At 47.4% G+C, this 18,016-nt stretch overlaps 1 protein-coding gene across 1 annotated transcript; it reads right to left on the bottom strand.

The window, feature by feature from the left end:
* Nucleotides 1-3: 3 nt before the first annotated feature.
* UCK1 (uridine-cytidine kinase 1) lies at nucleotides 4-18,016 on the bottom strand. The gene is made up of 7 exons (XM_038744555.1): nucleotides 17,939-18,016; nucleotides 14,153-14,312; nucleotides 7,974-8,070; nucleotides 5,199-5,341; nucleotides 5,021-5,115; nucleotides 1,677-1,725; nucleotides 4-1,119 (listed from the first exon to the last, which is right to left on the bottom strand). Exons 1-7 carry the CDS (start codon nucleotides 18,005-18,007, stop codon nucleotides 938-940), a joined length of 795 nt encoding a protein of 264 aa, XP_038600483.1. The 5' UTR covers nucleotides 18,008-18,016; the 3' UTR covers nucleotides 4-937.

Below are 18,016 nucleotides of genomic sequence, written 5' to 3'. Positions count from 1 at the left end.
TAGTGGTGTGATGTCTGTTTATTGAACCTAAAACAGTACAAGGAAGCATAACTAGGTAATTATGTTTTAGAAAAGCAGCCAGAACGCTGCAACCCAGCCTTGTGTATTGTATAATCACTATGATGAGTTAAGCACCTTAGAGAAAGAAGAACAAACTGGTGCCTGTATGGAGAATAGCCTTATACATTATCGGGTCCTGGGGAAGAGAACTTGTGTGTGGGGTTTGTAGCAACAGCTGGCTTACCTTGTGCAACAAATTCACATGAATCTCCAAAGTCCAGCAAGTAATTTAGCACAAAGGATGCTAAATGGAAAAAGATGTCCTAAGAGTGGCCTCAGCACCATCTGCTGCCCGTGGGTAAAGTCCATACACATGGCTGAGGCCTGGGGACAGAGGGAAAAGGCAGCAGCCCCACACATAATGCCTTGCTGAGCTACTGAGTCACATTCAAGCCGAAACGTGAATGGCTAGGAACTACCATGAAAGCTATTGCTTCCACACTGAGGGCCTCTCAGACCACCAGTAAACACAATTACACCTGTGTGCTTTCCAGCAGGACAAGCCCAGCACTTCCCCACAACATGTGTAAAACCGTCCTCCTGCCAGGAGTAAGTGCATGAATTCTCCTTCGGGCCATGGCCAAAAAAAAAAAAAACCGTTTTCAAAGCTCCTTGTTTTCTTAATAGAACAAGACAGCAGGTAAAAACAAAGAGAAGGGCAGTTCACCAGACTTCATCCCCCAAGTTGGGCAGTGAATGAAATGAACACACATCATCCCTACAGGGTGAATGACTGTCCCAGCATCCCTCTGTAACATGATTAAAATTGACTTTTTTCCCCCCTTCTACTTTAAAATGGGCAGCCCCAGCCCCACTCACTGTACAGTGGTCAGCTGGGAGCCGCCCAAGAGGTCAAGAAACAGGCTGTGGCTTTTCCTCAGTGGGGCCGGCTGATAGATTCCAGGTGGGACCGTTTGCCAGAAACCAGCACAGCAGTAGCCTCCCCTGGCTCTGGGAGTGTCCTTTTGTAGCTTCGTCCGTTTGCCCCTCCTCGCTGCCACTTGCAGATGTCGCCGTTCAGAATGTCCTGGATGTGCTGCACGATCAGGTTTATGGCAACTGCAAAGTAAGATGGGACAGCTGATGCCCGTCCTCCAGCAAAAAGGACATTAGCAGCTCATTTGGTCCGCCTCCCCGCACCCCAAGGTAGTGCTCTTGGGAAAGGGGGCTGCCTGCTCCTGTTTCAAAATAAATACACGGAGCAGGCAGTGCGCATGTATATATGTATACATAACTACATGTATATGCATGTATACATGTATATATGTATACATAAATACAAAATAAACACAGCTTCATACGGAGAGGCCAGAGTGGTGTCCGATCCCAGCAGGGGCAGTTATGACGAATCGATTGTCCACCTTCCCCTTCTGCCACAGCTTTAGACTTAAAATATACCCTGGGAGGGTGTGATAACCCTTCTTCCACAGTTCAGTGAAGGGAGGTTTGTTTATAGGCTTAAGGCCCTTCCTTGCCTTCTCCTGCCTCAGCCCCATAATGTTTGGGTTTTGGGGTTTTTTTTTTTGCATCACTGCAAAGCTGCAGCCAGCGAATGAAACCTGGCAACCTACCTCCACCCCCTGGGATAATTTGTAAGATTGGTCAGGGCCTCTTACCCATATTGTCAACTCCTCTGGGGATTATCACATCAGCATACTTTTTAGTCTGCAAAACAAAACAGGAGATTCTCTGTGGATTTATTTGCTCCCATGATGATTTGATTTTCCAGCTTCAGCAACTGAAGTATGGGGGAAGGGGTGATGGGAGGTGTCTACAGGCATGGCCCAAATTTCTGGGCTACGAAGATTCACCACAGGTCGAATCAGACTTCTCTGAATACCAGATTAAGCAATCAAACAAATAAAAGGTAGGGAAAAGGGGGATGAATATTCACTGCCTGTCCTGTCTGAAGCCCCTAGGCAAGCTGTAGCAGGGAGGGGGACACTGAGAGGAGAAGATAAAATTCAACAGTCGCTATATCATGTCTATTCCAAAACACATCATGATGCTTTTCTACTATGACCCAGCCATCTGTAGGTGTTGTGAGAGAAGGGTAGGAGGGTGAGGTTGGAGGGGGAGAAATGCACACACTACCTTCCTGCCTCCAAGTCTGAAGGCAGAGCAATGAGGAAGGAAGTCTGTCACCGGGCTCGAATTCCCCTCAGTGTGAACCTCCCATTCAAAGTACGTCATGAATCAGATGCCTTGTGTATCTTGTGCCATTAGACATACTTGGCTGTCTGAATCTTGAATGAATTGGCTGGGTTATTAAGTATCTTTATGTGAATAGGACAGACACTGGAGTTGCCAAAAGCTACTCTCGCCAAATTATTTCTGCGATAAGGAAGGGAAGTAGCTCAGGCTTACTTAGCTGTAAACAGCCTTAAAGACCAAATAAAATTAGCCATTTTACCCAAAGAGAATGTAGCCTTTTTCTGACTTACCAAAACAGAAGTTTTGACTCTTGAAACGTATTATATCATGTCATACCACCCTTGCTCCTATTATCTGTAAATAGCTTTTAGCTATCTGCCCACCTGCATTAGACTGTGAATTCCTGGAAGGCAGTGACTGTTTACTTGTTTTGATGTCTGTCTTCCCCCTTTTTAGACTATAGGCCCAGTGTTGGCAGGGATTGTCTCTATTGCTGAATTGCACTTTCCAAGTACAGTGCTCTGCACACCATAAGCGCTCAATAAATGAATGAATGAATGAATGACATGCATCCTATTTTCCCACGGGCAGAGTTTCACACCTAGTAGGCCTTCCATAAATACCACTGATGATGATGTTACTACTTTTGGAGTTCTTGTTATGGCTGTTTCCCTCTTTTCACTATTCTAATTTTGTTTATGGAATATTTTAAATCCTGTTCCTCATTTCAGGTTTGGTAACTGGTGTTTGAATTAAAAAAAAAAACTATTTCCTAAAGGCTAAGTCTCTCACAACCCACACAATGGTGGGAACCTCAGGAAGTTCCCCAAAAGTCAGTCTATCAAGGAGACGATGGGAATTCTGGAAAGCTAAAAAGATATGCCTTGGATATCTCGTAGAGAGTCTCTCCCTTTCATACAAATTACTAGCAGATACAGCCATTTTTCCAACTGGGTTATACAGTCAGGGTCAACACATTCCTCTATTTACTCCCCTTACCCCTTTATCTTTGTTGCCCCTCTCCCAGTTTTTGATTCTTATAAAATTTCATCCCTTTTGGGGCTGCTTTTTAGAGGCAGAAAACAGACTATTTTGCTTTTTTCCCCCCACTGTTTACTCCTCCTCTTCCCCATAGTAGCAGTACTTTGCTCCCTGCCCTTAAGCAACCTGAACACTCACAGAGCCTAGTGGCAGACGCAATGCTTGTGCTCACTTCCTCTTGATTTGGTTCACTCAGTTTCTCCCCGCCCCCTCCCCATTATTCACTGCTGCTGTCCTCTGCTTTCCCCCACCCTTGACCTCCTCTTCCTAGCTTTTCCTTTCGAGCAACAGTCTGTGGAGTAACTGCATTGAGCAGCCACTACTCCAGCAGTCCAAGTATGAACCCCTCTGTGTTTCAGGGGGCAAATCTCACATTCAGCACCCACACAGGCCACAAGGCAGAGCCCAGGCAGCATTTTTTTTATGGCGCTTAAGAGCTTACTATGTTCCAATCACTGTACTAAGCACTGGGGTAGATACAAGACAGTTTGGTTGGACACTGTCCTTGTCCCACATAGGGCTCACAGTATTAATCCCCATTTTGCAGATGGGTAACTGAGGCACACAGAAGCAAAGTGACTTGTCCAAGGTCACATGGCAGACAAGTGGCAGAGCATTCATTCATTCAATCGTATTTGAGCGCTTACTGTGTGCAGAGCACTGGACTAAGTGCTTGGGAAGTACAAGTTGGCAACATATAGAGATGGTCCCTACCCAACAATGGGCTCACAGTCTAGAAGGGGGAGACAGACAACAAAACAAAACATGTGGACAGGTGTCAAGTTATCAGAATATATAGAAGCAAAGCTAGATGCACATCATTAACCAAATAAATAGAATAGTAAATATGTACAAGTAAAATAGAGTAATAAATCTGTACAAACATATATACAGGTGTTGTGGGGAGGGGAAGGAGGTAGGGCTGGGGAGATGGTGAGCTCTCAGTAGGGCTTTGAAGGGAGGAAGACAGCTAGCTTGGCGGATGTGCGGAGGGAGGGCATTCCAGGCCAGGGGGAGGACGTGGGCCGGGGGTTGACGACGGGACAGGCGAGAACGAGGCCCAGTGAGGAGGTTAGCGGCAGAGGAGCGGAGGGTGCGGGCTGGGCTGGAGAAGGAAAGAAGGGAGGTGAGGTAGGCGGGGGCGAGGTGATGGCGAGCCTTGAAGCCAAGAGTGAGGAGTTTTTGCCTGATGTGTAGGTTGACTAGTAGCCACTGGAGATTTTTGAGGAGGGGAGTAACATGCCCAGAGCGTTTCTGCACAAAGGTGATCTGGGCAGCAGCGTGAAGTATAGATTGAAGTGGGGAGAGACAGGAGGTTGGGAGATCAGAGAGGAGGCTGATGCAGTAATCCAGTCGGGATAGGATGAGAGAGTGAATTAGCAGGGTTAGAATCCAGGTCCTTCTGACTCCTAACCTTGTGCTCTAACCACTTGACCACCATGCTTCCCAGCCTGCCTTCAAAAGACAGGAAAATGAAAAGGGAGTGTACTAACCTCCCACCAGAACTTTATGTCTTCATCATCATCAATGGTACTGAGCACTTACTGTGTACACGGTATTGCACTAAGCATTTGGGAGAGTACAATACAAAAATGTTGGTAGACAAGTTCCCTGCCCACAGCGAGTTAATAATCTAAAGGAACAGAGGGATTGTCTTGGAAGATCGTTACCATAACTTTCCGAAAAGGTGGGGGACAAGACAGTATTTTCTGCAAGAGCCCTTTCTAAAGCTTCAACGTTGAACAAACAAGGAAAAAGGTGATACCGGCAAACAGAACTCCTCAAAAGCGGGTTTGACGAAGGTGGTGTACTGGGTTAGGATCTGCTCCAGGTCTCTGCCACGATTCATGTCCCGGAGAACTGAAACAACAGCAGTAAGGGGCTCCTTACACAACAGACCCTGTAGCCGGGCAAAACCCACCCAAAACCCAGACCAGTCTTACCTCTGCGAGACAGCCTGACGTCTGAGTCCGTGTCCACAAAGAGCCGAAGGTGGAACATGTCCCGGATCTCTTGGCTGTAGAACACCAAGATGCCCTCAAACAGAACCACGTCAGCTGGATAAACTACAGTTGTCTCCAGTAACCTGTGAAGCAGAGACCGGACAATGGGGTACTGCAGGAGTGAGGGGTCACCTGCGCAGTATGTGCAACCAACTTCCATCCTGGGGTCTTTACTGAGTGGTTATTGGGTACAGAGGACTGTACTAAGCGCTTGGGAGGGTACAATACAGTTGGTAGACCCTGATCCAGCCCCACAAGGAGCTTACAGTTCATAAAGGGAGAGACACATGAGATCACAAGTAAAGACATGTACAAAAGTGCTGTGAGGACGGGATGAATATCAAAGTGGATACCAAATATCAAAGGGATACAGGTCCAAGTGCATAGGTGGGACAGAAGGGAAGGTGAATAAGGGAAAAGGAGGGCTTAGTCATCATCATCATCAATCGTATTTATTGAGCGCTTACTGTGTGCAGAGCACTGTACTAAGCGCTTGGGAAGTACAAGTTGGCAACATATAGAGACAGTCCCTACCCAGCTGTGGGCTCACAGTCTAAAAGGGGGAGACAGAGAACAAAACCAAACATACCAACAAAATAAACTAAATAGAATAGATATGTACAAGTAAAATAGAGTAATAAATATGTACAAACATATATACAGGTGCTGTGGGGAAGGGAAGGAGGTAAGATGGGGGATGGAGAGGGGGACGAGGGGGAGAGAGGGGGACGAGAGGGGGAGGGGGAGACCTCTCGGAAGAGATTTATTCATTCATTCAATCGTATTTATTGAGCGCTTACTGTGTGCAGAGCACTGTACTAAGCGCTTGGGAGGTACAAGTTGTCAACGTATAGAGACGGTACCTACCCAACAGGGGGCTCACAGTCTAGAAGGAGGAGACAGACAATAAAACAAAGCATATTAACAAAATAAAATCGAATAAATATGTACAAGTAAAATAAATAGAGTAATAAATATGTACAAACATATATACATATATACAGGTGCTGTGGGGAGTGGAAGGAGGTAAGACAGGGGGGATGGGGAAGGAGAGCTTAGTACAGTGCTTAGTACAGTGCTCAGCACATAGTAAGCGCTCAATAAATACGATTGATGATGATGAGAGGTGGGGGAGAGGAAGGAGGGAGCTCAGTCTGGGAAGGCCAGATGTGATGTGATTTTAGTGGGGCTTTGAAGACGGGCAGAGCAGTGGTCTGCTGGATATGAAGGGGGAAGGGAGTTTCTGGCCAGAGGGAGGATTTGGACAAGGTGTTGGCAGTGGGATAGACGAGAACAAGGTGCAAAGCAAGGTAGCATTAGAGGGGAGAGGTGTGTGGGTTGGGTTGTAGAGGGGAAGAGCTAATTGAGTGCCTTACAGCCGTGGCAAGGTATTTGATGTGAAGGTGGATGGGAAACCACTGGAGGTTCTTTGAGAAGTGGGGATAAATGGACTGGACTTTTAAAAATAATAATAATAATAACTGTGGCATTTGGTAAGTGCTTACTATGTGCCAGGCACTGTATTAAGCACTGGGGTGGATACAAGGAAATGAAGTTGGACCAAATCCCTGTCCCATGTGGGGCTCAAAGTCTCCATCCCATTTTACAGATGAGGGAACTGAGGCCCAGAAAAGTGAAGTGACTTGTCCAAGGCCACACAACAGACAAGTGGTGGAGCTGGCATTAGAACCCATGACCTTCTGATTCCCAGGCCCATACTCTAACCACTGAACCTCACTACTCATTTTAGAGAATTAATTTTAGATCATTTCAGGTGAATGATCTGGGCAGCAGACTGAAGTCAGGACTGGAGAGCCAGGAGGCAGGGAGGCCAGTGAGGACACTGATGCAGTAGTCAAGGCGGGAAATGATGAATGCTTGGACAAGCAGTGTAGCAGATGGGACGGATGGGGGGATGGGGTGGATTCTAGGGACATTTTGAAGGTAAAAAGGGCAAGATTTGGTGGCAAGCCGAATACGCAGGTAGAATAAGAGAGATGAGTCAAGTGAAGGGAAGGTCACAATGTATCCACTAAAACCAACTAGGGAAGCACCCACTGCTGGGAAATGCTTGCTGCAAACACTCCAGAGAAAGATCCAATGGGCTCAATAAGAATAATAACAACAATGATAATAATAGTAATTGTTAGGCGCTTACTATGTGCTCTAAGCACTGGGGTACATACAAGTTAATCGGGTTGGACACAGTCCCTATCCCACCTGGGGCTCACAATCTTAAAGAACATGGGCCTGGGACTCAGAAATTAATGACTTCTAATCCTGGCTCCGCCACTTGTCTGCTGTGTGACCTCAGGCAAACCACTTCACTTCTCTGGGTCTCAGTTCCCTAATCTGTAAAATGGATATTGAGACTGTGAGCCCCACATGGGACAGGGACTGTGTCCAACCCGATTTACTTGTACCCACCCCAGGGCTTAGTACAGTGCCTGACACATAGTAAGTGCTTAACAAATGCCATAATTATTATTATTACTACAGATGGATTATTATTATTCAGATAATATACAGATGGATGTATTATTACAGATTATTACTGAGGCACAGAGAAGTTAAATGACTTTCCCAATGTCACCCGGCAGACATGTGGCAGAGCAGAGTTAGAACTCAAGTCCTTCTGACTCCCAGGTTTGTGCTCTAGCCAGTAAGCACGGCACCCAGCCCCTTCCTTTGTCCTGCCAGAAACCACCTGCTTACCTGGAGTGGGTCACAAAATCATAGGCTGGAACCTCAACCGTTTTTCCCTCCACAATGTGCTTCAGGGTCAAATGCATCAAATCGTTATCAAAAGCATCTGCAGAAACAGAATAAAGGCAAAAACAATCCCAGCTGCCCTAATTCAGGGGACACCAGGGCACTTCCTAGGTGTGGTTTCTCAGGGTTTATTAGGTGCCCACAGAATGTCACCAGTGATACAGAAAGTAGGAGACAAAAGACTTGCTTACTTAACTTCCCTGTGCCTCATTATCTCATTTACAAAACAGGGATGAAGAATGGGAGCCCCATGTGAGACAGGGACTGTGTCCAACCCAATTGACTTATATGCACCCCAGCACTTAGAACAGTGCCTGGCACACAGTAAGCACTTAATACCACAATTATGGAACGAAAAAGCAGCATGCCTATTTGTGCCTCGTGTGGGCCAGGGACTGTGTCCAATATGATTCTCCTACATCTAGACTAGGTTTAGCACATACTGAGCACTTAATAAATGCCATAAAAAAAAATGGAAACTCATATTAAGCCCCAAACAACTCCTAGAACCTGTCGGCTATTCCCATCCCGAATATGACCCAGTATCCACAGCAGAGGGCTGTTTGATTTGCAACCGGAGGCCGAAACAGCAGCCCCACAGTGAAGTTTGTCCTCAGATCAGGCCACGTGAGGAAACCAGTAAGTGGGCAAGCGGGTTGGCTCTCTGCTCCTGTTTCCAAAACCGGGCCCTCACAATGAAGATGCGACTGGTGCCCGTCCACCAGGTCCACCGTAGCCTCTTCCCACACAACGATATCTCTGTTCCACACACGATAAATATCTGTAGTCGGGGGGGTCACCCAAACACCTCCGGCTGAGATCATTAACAGACTCGCCAAGGGAAGCCCAGTGCATTTCAGAAGGCTCGATCTGCAGGACGAGGAGGGAAATCTCAACCCGGCCGTGAGTGCGATGCAAGCACTCCACTGCCTGCTTTAAGGATGAGTGAATTTTAGGAACTGGGGTCCTCGGGGCTCCAAACTGCCACCCTGATAGAGATGGCAGCTCTGATTGGGTTCCCCCCGCCACCCCAGTTTAAAACGACTGAGCCCCTTCCTTCCTCTCCCCCTCGTCCGCCTCTCCATCCTCCCCATTTTACCACCTTCCCTTCCCCACAGCACCTGTATGTATGTTTGTACATATTTATTACTCTATCTATTTCTTTTACTTGTACATATCTATTCTATTTATTTTATTTTCTTAGTATGTTTGGTTTTGTTCTCTGTCTCCCCCTTTTAGACTGTGAGCCCACCGTTGGGTAGGGACTGTCCCTATATGTTGTCAATTTGTACTTCCCAAGCGCTTAGTACAGTGCTCTGCACATAGTAAGCGCTCAATAAATACAATTGATGATGACAGGGTAGGGGCCTGGGAGTCACAAGGTTTGCTGCCGGTTGTCTGCTGCATGGGGACAGGGTAGGGGCCTGGGAGTCACAAGGCTTGCTGCCATTTGGTTTGGTTCTCTGTCTCCCCCTTTTAGACTGTGAACCCACTGTTGGGTAGGGACTGTATATGTTACCAATTTGTACTTCCCAAGTGCTTAGTACAGTGCTCTGCACATAGTAAGCACTCAATAAATACGATTGATGATGACAGGGTAGGGGCCTGGGAGTCACAAGGTTTGCTGCCATTTATCTGCTGCATGGGGACAGGGTAGGGGCCTGGGAGTCACAAGGTTTGCTGCCATTTGGTTTTGTTCTCTGTCTCCCCCTTTTAGACTGTGAGCCCACTGTTGGGTGGGGACTGTCTCTATATGTTGCCAATTTGTACTTCCCAAGCGCTTAGTACAGTGCTCTGCACATAGTAAGCGCTCAATAAATACGATTGATGATGACAGGGTAGGGGCCTGCGAGTCACAAGGTTTGCTGCCATTTATCTGCTGCATGGGGACAGGGTAGGGGCCTGGGAGTCACAAGGTTTGCTGCCATTTGGTTTTGTTCTCTGTCTCCCCCTTTTAGACTGTGAGCCCACCGTTGGGTAGGGACTGTCTCTATATGTTGCCAATTTGTACTTCCCAAGCGCTTAATACAGTGCTCTGCACATAGTAAGCGCTCAAATATGATTGATGATGACAGGGTAGGGGCCTGGGAGTCACAAGGTTTGCTGCCATTTGTCTGCTGCATGGGAACAGGGTAGGGGCCTGGGAGTCACAAAGTTTGCTGCCATTTGGTTTTGTTCTGTCTCCCCCTTTTAGACTGTGAGCCCACTGTTGGGTAGGGACTGTCTCTATATGTTGCCAATTTGTACTTCCCAAGCGCTTAGTACAGTGCTCTGCACATAGTTAGCGCTCAATAAATACGATTGATGATGACAGGGTAGGGGCCTGCGAGTCACAAGGTTTGCTGCCATTTGTCTGCTGCATGGGGACAGGGTAGGGGCCTGGGAGTCACAAGGTTTGCTGCCATTTCGTTTTGTTCTCTGTCTCCCCCTTTTAGACTGTGAGCTCACTGTTGGGTAGGGACTGTCTCTATATGTTGCCAATTTGTACTTCCCAAGCGCTTAGTACAGTGCTCTGCACATAGTAAGCGCTCAATAAATACGATTGATGATGACAGGGTAGGGGCCTGGGAGTCACAAGGTTTGCTGCCGTTTGTCTGCTGCATGGGGCAGGGTAGGGGCCTGGGAGTCACAAGGCTTGCTGCCATTTGGTTTTGTTCTCTGTCTCCCCCTTTTAGACTGTGAGCCCACTGTTGGGTAGGGACTGTCTCTATATGTTGCCAATTTGTACTTCCCAAGCGCTTAGTACAGTGCTCTGCACATAGTAAGCACTCAAATATGATTGATGATGACAGGGTAGGGGCCTGGGAGTCACAAGGTTTGCTGCCATTTGTCTGCTGCATGGGGACAGGGTAGGGGCCTGGGAGTCACAAAGTTTGCTGCCATTTGGTTTTGTTCTGTCTCCCCCTTTTAGACTGTGAGCCCACTGTTGGGTAGGGACTGTCTCTATATGTTGCCAATTTGTACTTCCCAAGCGCTTAGTACAGTGCTCTGCACATAGTTAGCGCTCAATAAATACAATTGATGATGACAGGGTAGGGGCCTGGGAGTCACAAGGTTTGCTGCCATTTATCTGCTGCAGGGGGACAGGGTAGGGGCCTGGGAGTCACAAAGTTTGCTGCCATTTGGTTTTGTTCTGTCTCCCCCTTTTAGATTGTGAGCCCACTGTTGGGTAGGGACTGTCTCTATATGTTGCCAATTTGTACTTCCCAAGCGCTTAGTACAGTGCTCTGCACATAGTAAGCGCTCAATAAATACGATTGATGATGACAGGGTAGGGGCCTGCGAGTCACAAGGTTTGCTGCCATTTGTCTGCTGCATGGGGACAGGGTAGGGGCCTGGGAGTCACAAGGTTTGCTGCCATTTGGTTTTGTTCTCTGTCTCCCCCTTTTAGACTGTGAGCCCACTGTTGGGTAGGGACTGTCTCTATATGTTGCCAATTTGTACTTCCCAAGCGCTTAGTACAGTGCTCTGCACATAGTAAGCGCTCAATAAATACAATTGATGATGACAGGGTAGGGGCCTGCGAGTCGCAAGGTTTGCTGCCATTTGTCTGCTGCATGGGGACAGGGTAGGGGCCTGGGAGTCACAAGGTTTGCTGCCATTTCGTTTTGTTCTCTGTCTCCCCCTTTTAGACTGTGAGCCCACTGTTGGGTAGGGACTGTGTCTATATGTTGCCAATTTGTACTTCCCAAGCGCTTAGTACAGTGCTCTGCACATAGTAAGCACTCAATAAATACGATTGATGATGACAGGGTAGGGGCCTGGGAGTCACAAGGTTTGCTGCCGTTTGTCTGCTGCATTGGGACAGGGTAGGGGCCTGGGAGTCACAAAGTTTGCTGCCATTTGGTTTTGTTCTCTGTCTCCCCCTTTTAGACTGTGAGCCCACTGTTGGGTAGGGACTGTCTCTATATGTTGCCAATTTGTACTTCCCAAGCGCTTAGTACAGTGCTCTGCACATAGTAAGCGCTCAAATATGATTGATGATGACAGGGTAGGGGCCTGGGAGTCACAAGGTTTGCTGCCATTTGTCTGCTGCATGGGGACAGGGTAGGGGCCTGGGAGTCACAAAGTTTGCTGCCATTTGGTTTTGTTCTGTTTCCCCCTTTTAGACTGTGAGCCCACTGTTGGGTAGGGACTGTCTCTATATGTTGCCAATTTGTACTTCCCAAGCGCTTAGTACAGTGCTCTGCACATAGTAAGCGCTCAATAAATACGATTGATGATGACAGGGTAGGGGCCTGCGAGTCACAAGGTTTGCTGCCATTTGTCTGCTGCATGGGGACAGGGTAGGGGCCTGGGAGTCACAAGGTTTGCTGCCATTTGGTTTTGTTCTCTGTCTCCCCCTTTTATACTGTGAGCCCACTGTTGGGTAGGGACTGTCTCTATATGTTGCCAATTTGTACTTCCCAAGCGCTTAGTACAGTGCTCTGCACATAGTTAGCGCTCAATAAATACAATTGATGATGACAGGGTAGGGGCCTGGGAGTCACAAGGTTTGCTGCCATTTGGTTTTGTTCTCTGTCTCCCCCTTTTAGACTGTGAGCCCACTGTTGGGTAGGGACTGTCTCTATATGTTGCCAATTTGTACTTCCCAAGCGCTTAGTACAGCTCTCTGCACATAGTAAGCGCTCAAATATGATTGATGATGACAGGGTAGGGGCCTGGGAGTCACAAGTTTTGCTGCCATTTGTCTGCTGCATGGGGACAGGGTACGGGCCTGGGAGTCACAAAGTTTGCTGCCATTTGGTTTTGTTCTCTGTCTCCCCCTTTTAGACTGTGAGCCCACTGTTGGGTAGGGACTGTCTCTATATGTTGCCAATTTGTACTTCCCAAGCGCTTAGTACAGTGCTCTGCACATAGTAAGCGCTCAATAAATACGATTGATGATGACAGGGTAGGGGCCTGCGAGTCGCAAGGTTTGCTGCCATTTGTCTGCTGCATGGGGACAGGGTAGGGGCCTGGGAGTCACAAGGTTTGCTGCCATTTGGTTTTGTTCTCTGTCTCCCCCTTTTAGACTGTGAGCCCACTGTTGGGTAGGGACTGTCTCTATATGTTGCCAATTTGCACTTCCCAAGCGCTTAGTACAGTGCTCTGCACATAGTTAGTGCTCAATAAATACAATTGATGATGACAGGGTAGGGGCCTGGGAGTCACAAGGTTTGCTGCCATTTATCTGCTGCATGGGGACAGGGTAGGGGCCTGGGAGTCACAAAGTTTGCTGCCATTTGGTTTTGTTCTGTCTCCCCCTTTTAGATTGTGAGCCCACTGTTGAGTAGGGACTGTCTCTATATGTTGCCAATTTGTACTTCCCAAGCGCTTAGTACAGTGCTCTGCACATAGTAAGCGCTCAATAAATACGATTGATGATGACAGGGTAGGGGCCTGCGAGTCACAAGGTTTGCTGCCGTTTGTCTGCTGCATGGGGACAGGGTAGGGGCCTGGGAGTCACAAGGCTTGCTGCCATTTGGTTTTGTTGTCTGTCTTCCCCTTTTATACTGTGAGCCCACTGTTGGGTAGGGACTGTCTCTATATGTTGCCAATTTGTACTTCCTAAGCGCTTAGTACAGTGCTCTGCACATAGTAAGCGCTCAATAAATACGATTGATGATGATGATGATGATGACTGTCTCTATAATGTTGCCAACTTGTACTTCCCAAGCGCTTAGTACAGTGCTCTGCACACAGTAAGCGCTCAATAAATACGATTGGTGAGGATGATGATGAACAGACTCGCCAAGGGAAGCCCAGTGCATTTCAGAAGGCTCAATCTGCAGGACAAGGAGGGAAATCTCAACCCAATCCATCAATCAATCGTATTTATTGAGCGCTTACTGTGTGCAGAGCACTGTACTAAGCGCTTGGGAAGTACCCAGCCGCGAGTGCGTGGCAAGCACTCCACTGCCTGCTTTAAGGATGAGTGAATTTTAGGAACTAGGGTCCTCGGGGCTCCAACTGCCACCCTGATACAGATGGCAGCTCTAATTGGGTTCCCCCCCCCGACCCCAGTTTAACATGATGCAGGATCCATAGTGCGATCCAGGAGTTTGGGGGTACTCCAAAGGGTCCCAAGGCCCTCTCGCCACCTTTCACAGCGCTCTTCCTCCCTCAGGAGACAGATCTACCTGGGTGATCGAAGTTGTACTGCCCCTTTAGGGCCTTGGCCTTCTGGTCGGCCGTCAACACCTTGTAGAACCGGTCCTGGCTCAGAATGACCAGCTTGCGCTGCCGATGGTCCACCTCGTTCTGGCCCAGGAGCTCCATGATCTTCTCGCACACTGTGGACTGGTGGGGGGTCGGGGGAGAGCCACACAAGACACACAATGAGACACACACAATTAAGCAGCGTGACTTGGTGGAATAGAGCACAGGCCCGGGAGTCAGAAGGACCTGGATTCTAATCCTGGCTCTGCTGCGTGTCTGCTGGGTGATGCTGGTCAAGTCGCCTAACCACTCTGTACCTCAGTTACCTCATAATAATAATGATGGCATTTGTTAAGCGCTTACTATATGCAAAGCACTGTTCTAAGCGCTGGGGAGGCTACAAGGTGATTAAGTTGTCCCACGTGGGGCTCACAGTCTTAATCTCCATTTTACAGATGAGGTAACGGAGGCTCAGAGAAGTTAAGTGACTTGCCCAAGGTCACACAGCAGATATGTGGCGGAGCCGGGATTCGAACCCCTGACCCCTGACTCCAAAGCCCGGGCTCTTTCCACTGAGCCACGCTGCTTAGGATTGAGATGTGGGACAGGGACTGTGACCGACCTAATTTACTCATATCCACCCCAGTGCTGAGTACAGTGCCTGGCACATAGTAAGCACTTAAGTACCATCATTATGTCAGCTGTGTGGCCCTGGGCAAGTCACTTAACTTCTCTGTGCCTCAGTTACCTCATCTGCAAAATGGAGATGAGTGGGAGCTCCGTGTGGGACAGGGACTGTGTCCTAACTAATTAACTTGTAACAGCGTGGCTCAGTGGAAAGACCCCGGGCTTTGGAGTCAGAGGTCATGGGTTCAAATCACAGCTCCGCCATTTGCCAGTTGTGTGACTTTGGGCAAGTCACTTCACTTCTCTGTGCCTCAGTTCCCTCATCTGTAAAATGGGGATTAAGACTGTGAGCCCCACGTGGGACAACCTGATCACCTTGTATCCCTCTAGCGCTTAGAAGAGTGCTTTGCACATAGTAAGCGCTTCACAAATACATTATTATTATTATTATTATCCTCTGCACTTACAACACTGCTTGGCACATAGTAAGCGCTTAACAAATACCATTATTATTATTATTATTATCCTCTGCACTTACAACAGTGCTTGGCACATAGTAAGCACTTAACAAGTACCATTCTTAATTATCCTTACAATGAGACCCCAATCCCAGTGACAGCTCAGACTGCTGGGCACGGGACTGGGAGTCAGGAGGTCACGAGTTCTAATTCTGGCTCCACAACATCTGCTATGTGACCTTGGACAAGTCACTTCACTTCTCTGGACCTCATTTAACTCATCTGTAAAGCGGGGATGAAGCCTATGAGCTCCACGTGGGACAACCCGATTGCCTCGTATCTACCCCGGTGATTAGAACAGTGCTTGGCACATAGTAAGCGTTTAACAAATGCCATTATTATTTGTATTATTATTATTACCCTGTATATCCCCCAGTGTTTAGAACAGTGCTTAGAAAACAGTAAGCTCTTAAATACCCGTTGTTGGGTAGGGACCGTCTCTATATGTTACCAAATTGTACTTTGCAAGCGCTTAGTACAGTGCTCTGCACACAGTAAGCGCTCAATAAATACAACATGAATGAAGGTACAAATACTATTATTTTTCCAGCGCTTAGAACAGTGCTGGGCACAGAGTAAGCACTTAACAGATACCACCATTATTTTTCCAGCGCTTAGAACAGTGCTGGGTGCAGAGTAAGTGCTTAATCAATCAATCGTATTTATTGAGCTCTTACTGTGTGCACAGCACTGTACTAAGCACTTGGGAAGAACAAGTTGGCAACATATGGAGACAGTCGCTACCCAACAGTGGGCTCACAGTCTAAAAGACTAAATGCTTAACAGATATCACCATTATTTTTCCAGTGCTTAGAACAGTGCTGGGCATAGAATAAATGCTTGGCATAGAATATGCGCTTAAAAGATACCACCATTTTTCCAGTACTTAGAACAGTGCTTGGCACAGAGCAGGCACTTAGATCAAATCATTATTCTTCAAGCACTTAGAACAGTGCTTGGCACAGACTGGGCGCTTAACAGATACCACCATTATTTTTTCCAGCGCTTAGAACAGTGCTTGGCACAGACTGGGCGCTTAACAGATACCACCATTATTTTTTCCAGCGCTTAGAACAGTGCTCGGCATAGAGTCAGCACTTAAAGACGCATTGTGGCTCAGTGAGAAGAGCCCAGGCTTGGCAGTCAGAGGTCATGGGTTCTAATCCCGGCTCCGCCAGTTGCCAACTGTGTGACTTTGGGCAAGTACCTTCACTTCTCTGTGCCTCAGTTACCTCATCTGTAAAATGGGGATTAAAAGTGTGAGCCCCACGTAGGACAACCTGACTACCTTGTACCCCCACCCCCAGTGCTTACAACAGTGACTGGCACATAGTAAGCGCTTAACAAATGCCATCATTATTAATTATTAACAGATGCCACCATTATTTTTCCAGCACTTAGAACAGTGCTGGGTGCAGAGTAAGCGCTTAACAGATACCACCATTATTTTTCCAGCGCTTAGAACAGTGCTTGGCACAGAATAAGCCACTTAGCAGATACCACCAGTATTTTTCCAGCACTTAGAACAGTGCTAGGCACAGAGTAGGCGCTTAACAGATACCACCATTATTTTTCCAGCGCTTACAACAGTGCTGGGCACAGAGTAGGCACTTAACAGATACCACCATTATTTCTTTTAGACTGTGAGCCCACTGTTGGGTAGGGACTGTCTCTATATGTTGCCAACTTGTACTTCCCAAGCGCTTAGTACAGTGCTCTGTACACAGTAAGCGCTCAATAAATACGATTGATTTTCCAGCGCTCACAACAGCGCTTAGCACAGAGTAAGCGCTTAATACGATTGATTTTCCAACGCTTACAACAGTGCTTAGCACAGAGTAAGCGCTTAACAGATACCACCATTATTTTTCCAGCGCTTAGAACAGTGCTCAGCACAGAGTAAGCGCTTAACAGATACCACCAGTATTTTTCCAGCGCTTAGAACAGTGCTGGGCACAGAGTAAGCGCTTAACAGATACCACCATTATTTTTCCAGCGCTTAGAACAGTGCTTGGCACAGAGTAAGCGCTTAACAGATACCACCATTATTTTTCCAGCGCTTACAACAGTGCTGGGCACAGAGTAAGCGCTTAATCAATCAATCAATCGTATTTATTGAGCGCTTATTGTGTGCAGAGCACTGTACTAAGCGCTTGGGAAGTACAAGCTAGCAACATATAGAGACAGTCCCTACCCAACAGTGGGCTCACAGTCGTGACGGGGGAGACAGAGAACAAAACCAAACATACTAACAAAATAAAATAAATAGAATAGATAGGTACAAGTAAAATAAATAAATAGAGTAATAAATATGTACAAACATATATACAGGTGCTGTGGGGAAGAGAAGGAGGTAACAGATACCACCATTATTTCTCCAGCGCTTAGAACTGTGCTGGGCGCAGAAGAAGCGCTTAGCAAATCCCCCCATCATTATTAGCATTTTTTTACAGGGGAGGGAACTGGGGCCCAGAGGGGTGAAGTGACTCAGCCAAGGTCACACAGCAGACAGCCGGTGGAGGGGAAATTAGAACCTAGAATTACAATTAGAAATTATTAACAATTATCAACGAAGGATGCTTATTGTTGCTGTTATTATGATTGGGGATGGAAGCCTCTTACCTTGCCACTGGCGGTGCCGCCACTGACCCCAATGAGAAAAGGACCGCAGCCGCTGCCGGCCGAAGCCATGGCCAGCGC

The sequence above is a fragment of the Tachyglossus aculeatus genome, chromosome 4 (assembly GCF_015852505.1).
Source record: "Tachyglossus aculeatus isolate mTacAcu1 chromosome 4, mTacAcu1.pri, whole genome shotgun sequence".
NCBI classification, from domain to species: domain Eukaryota; kingdom Metazoa; phylum Chordata; class Mammalia; order Monotremata; family Tachyglossidae; genus Tachyglossus; species Tachyglossus aculeatus.
This window is presented reverse-complemented; position numbering and strand designations above follow the sequence as displayed.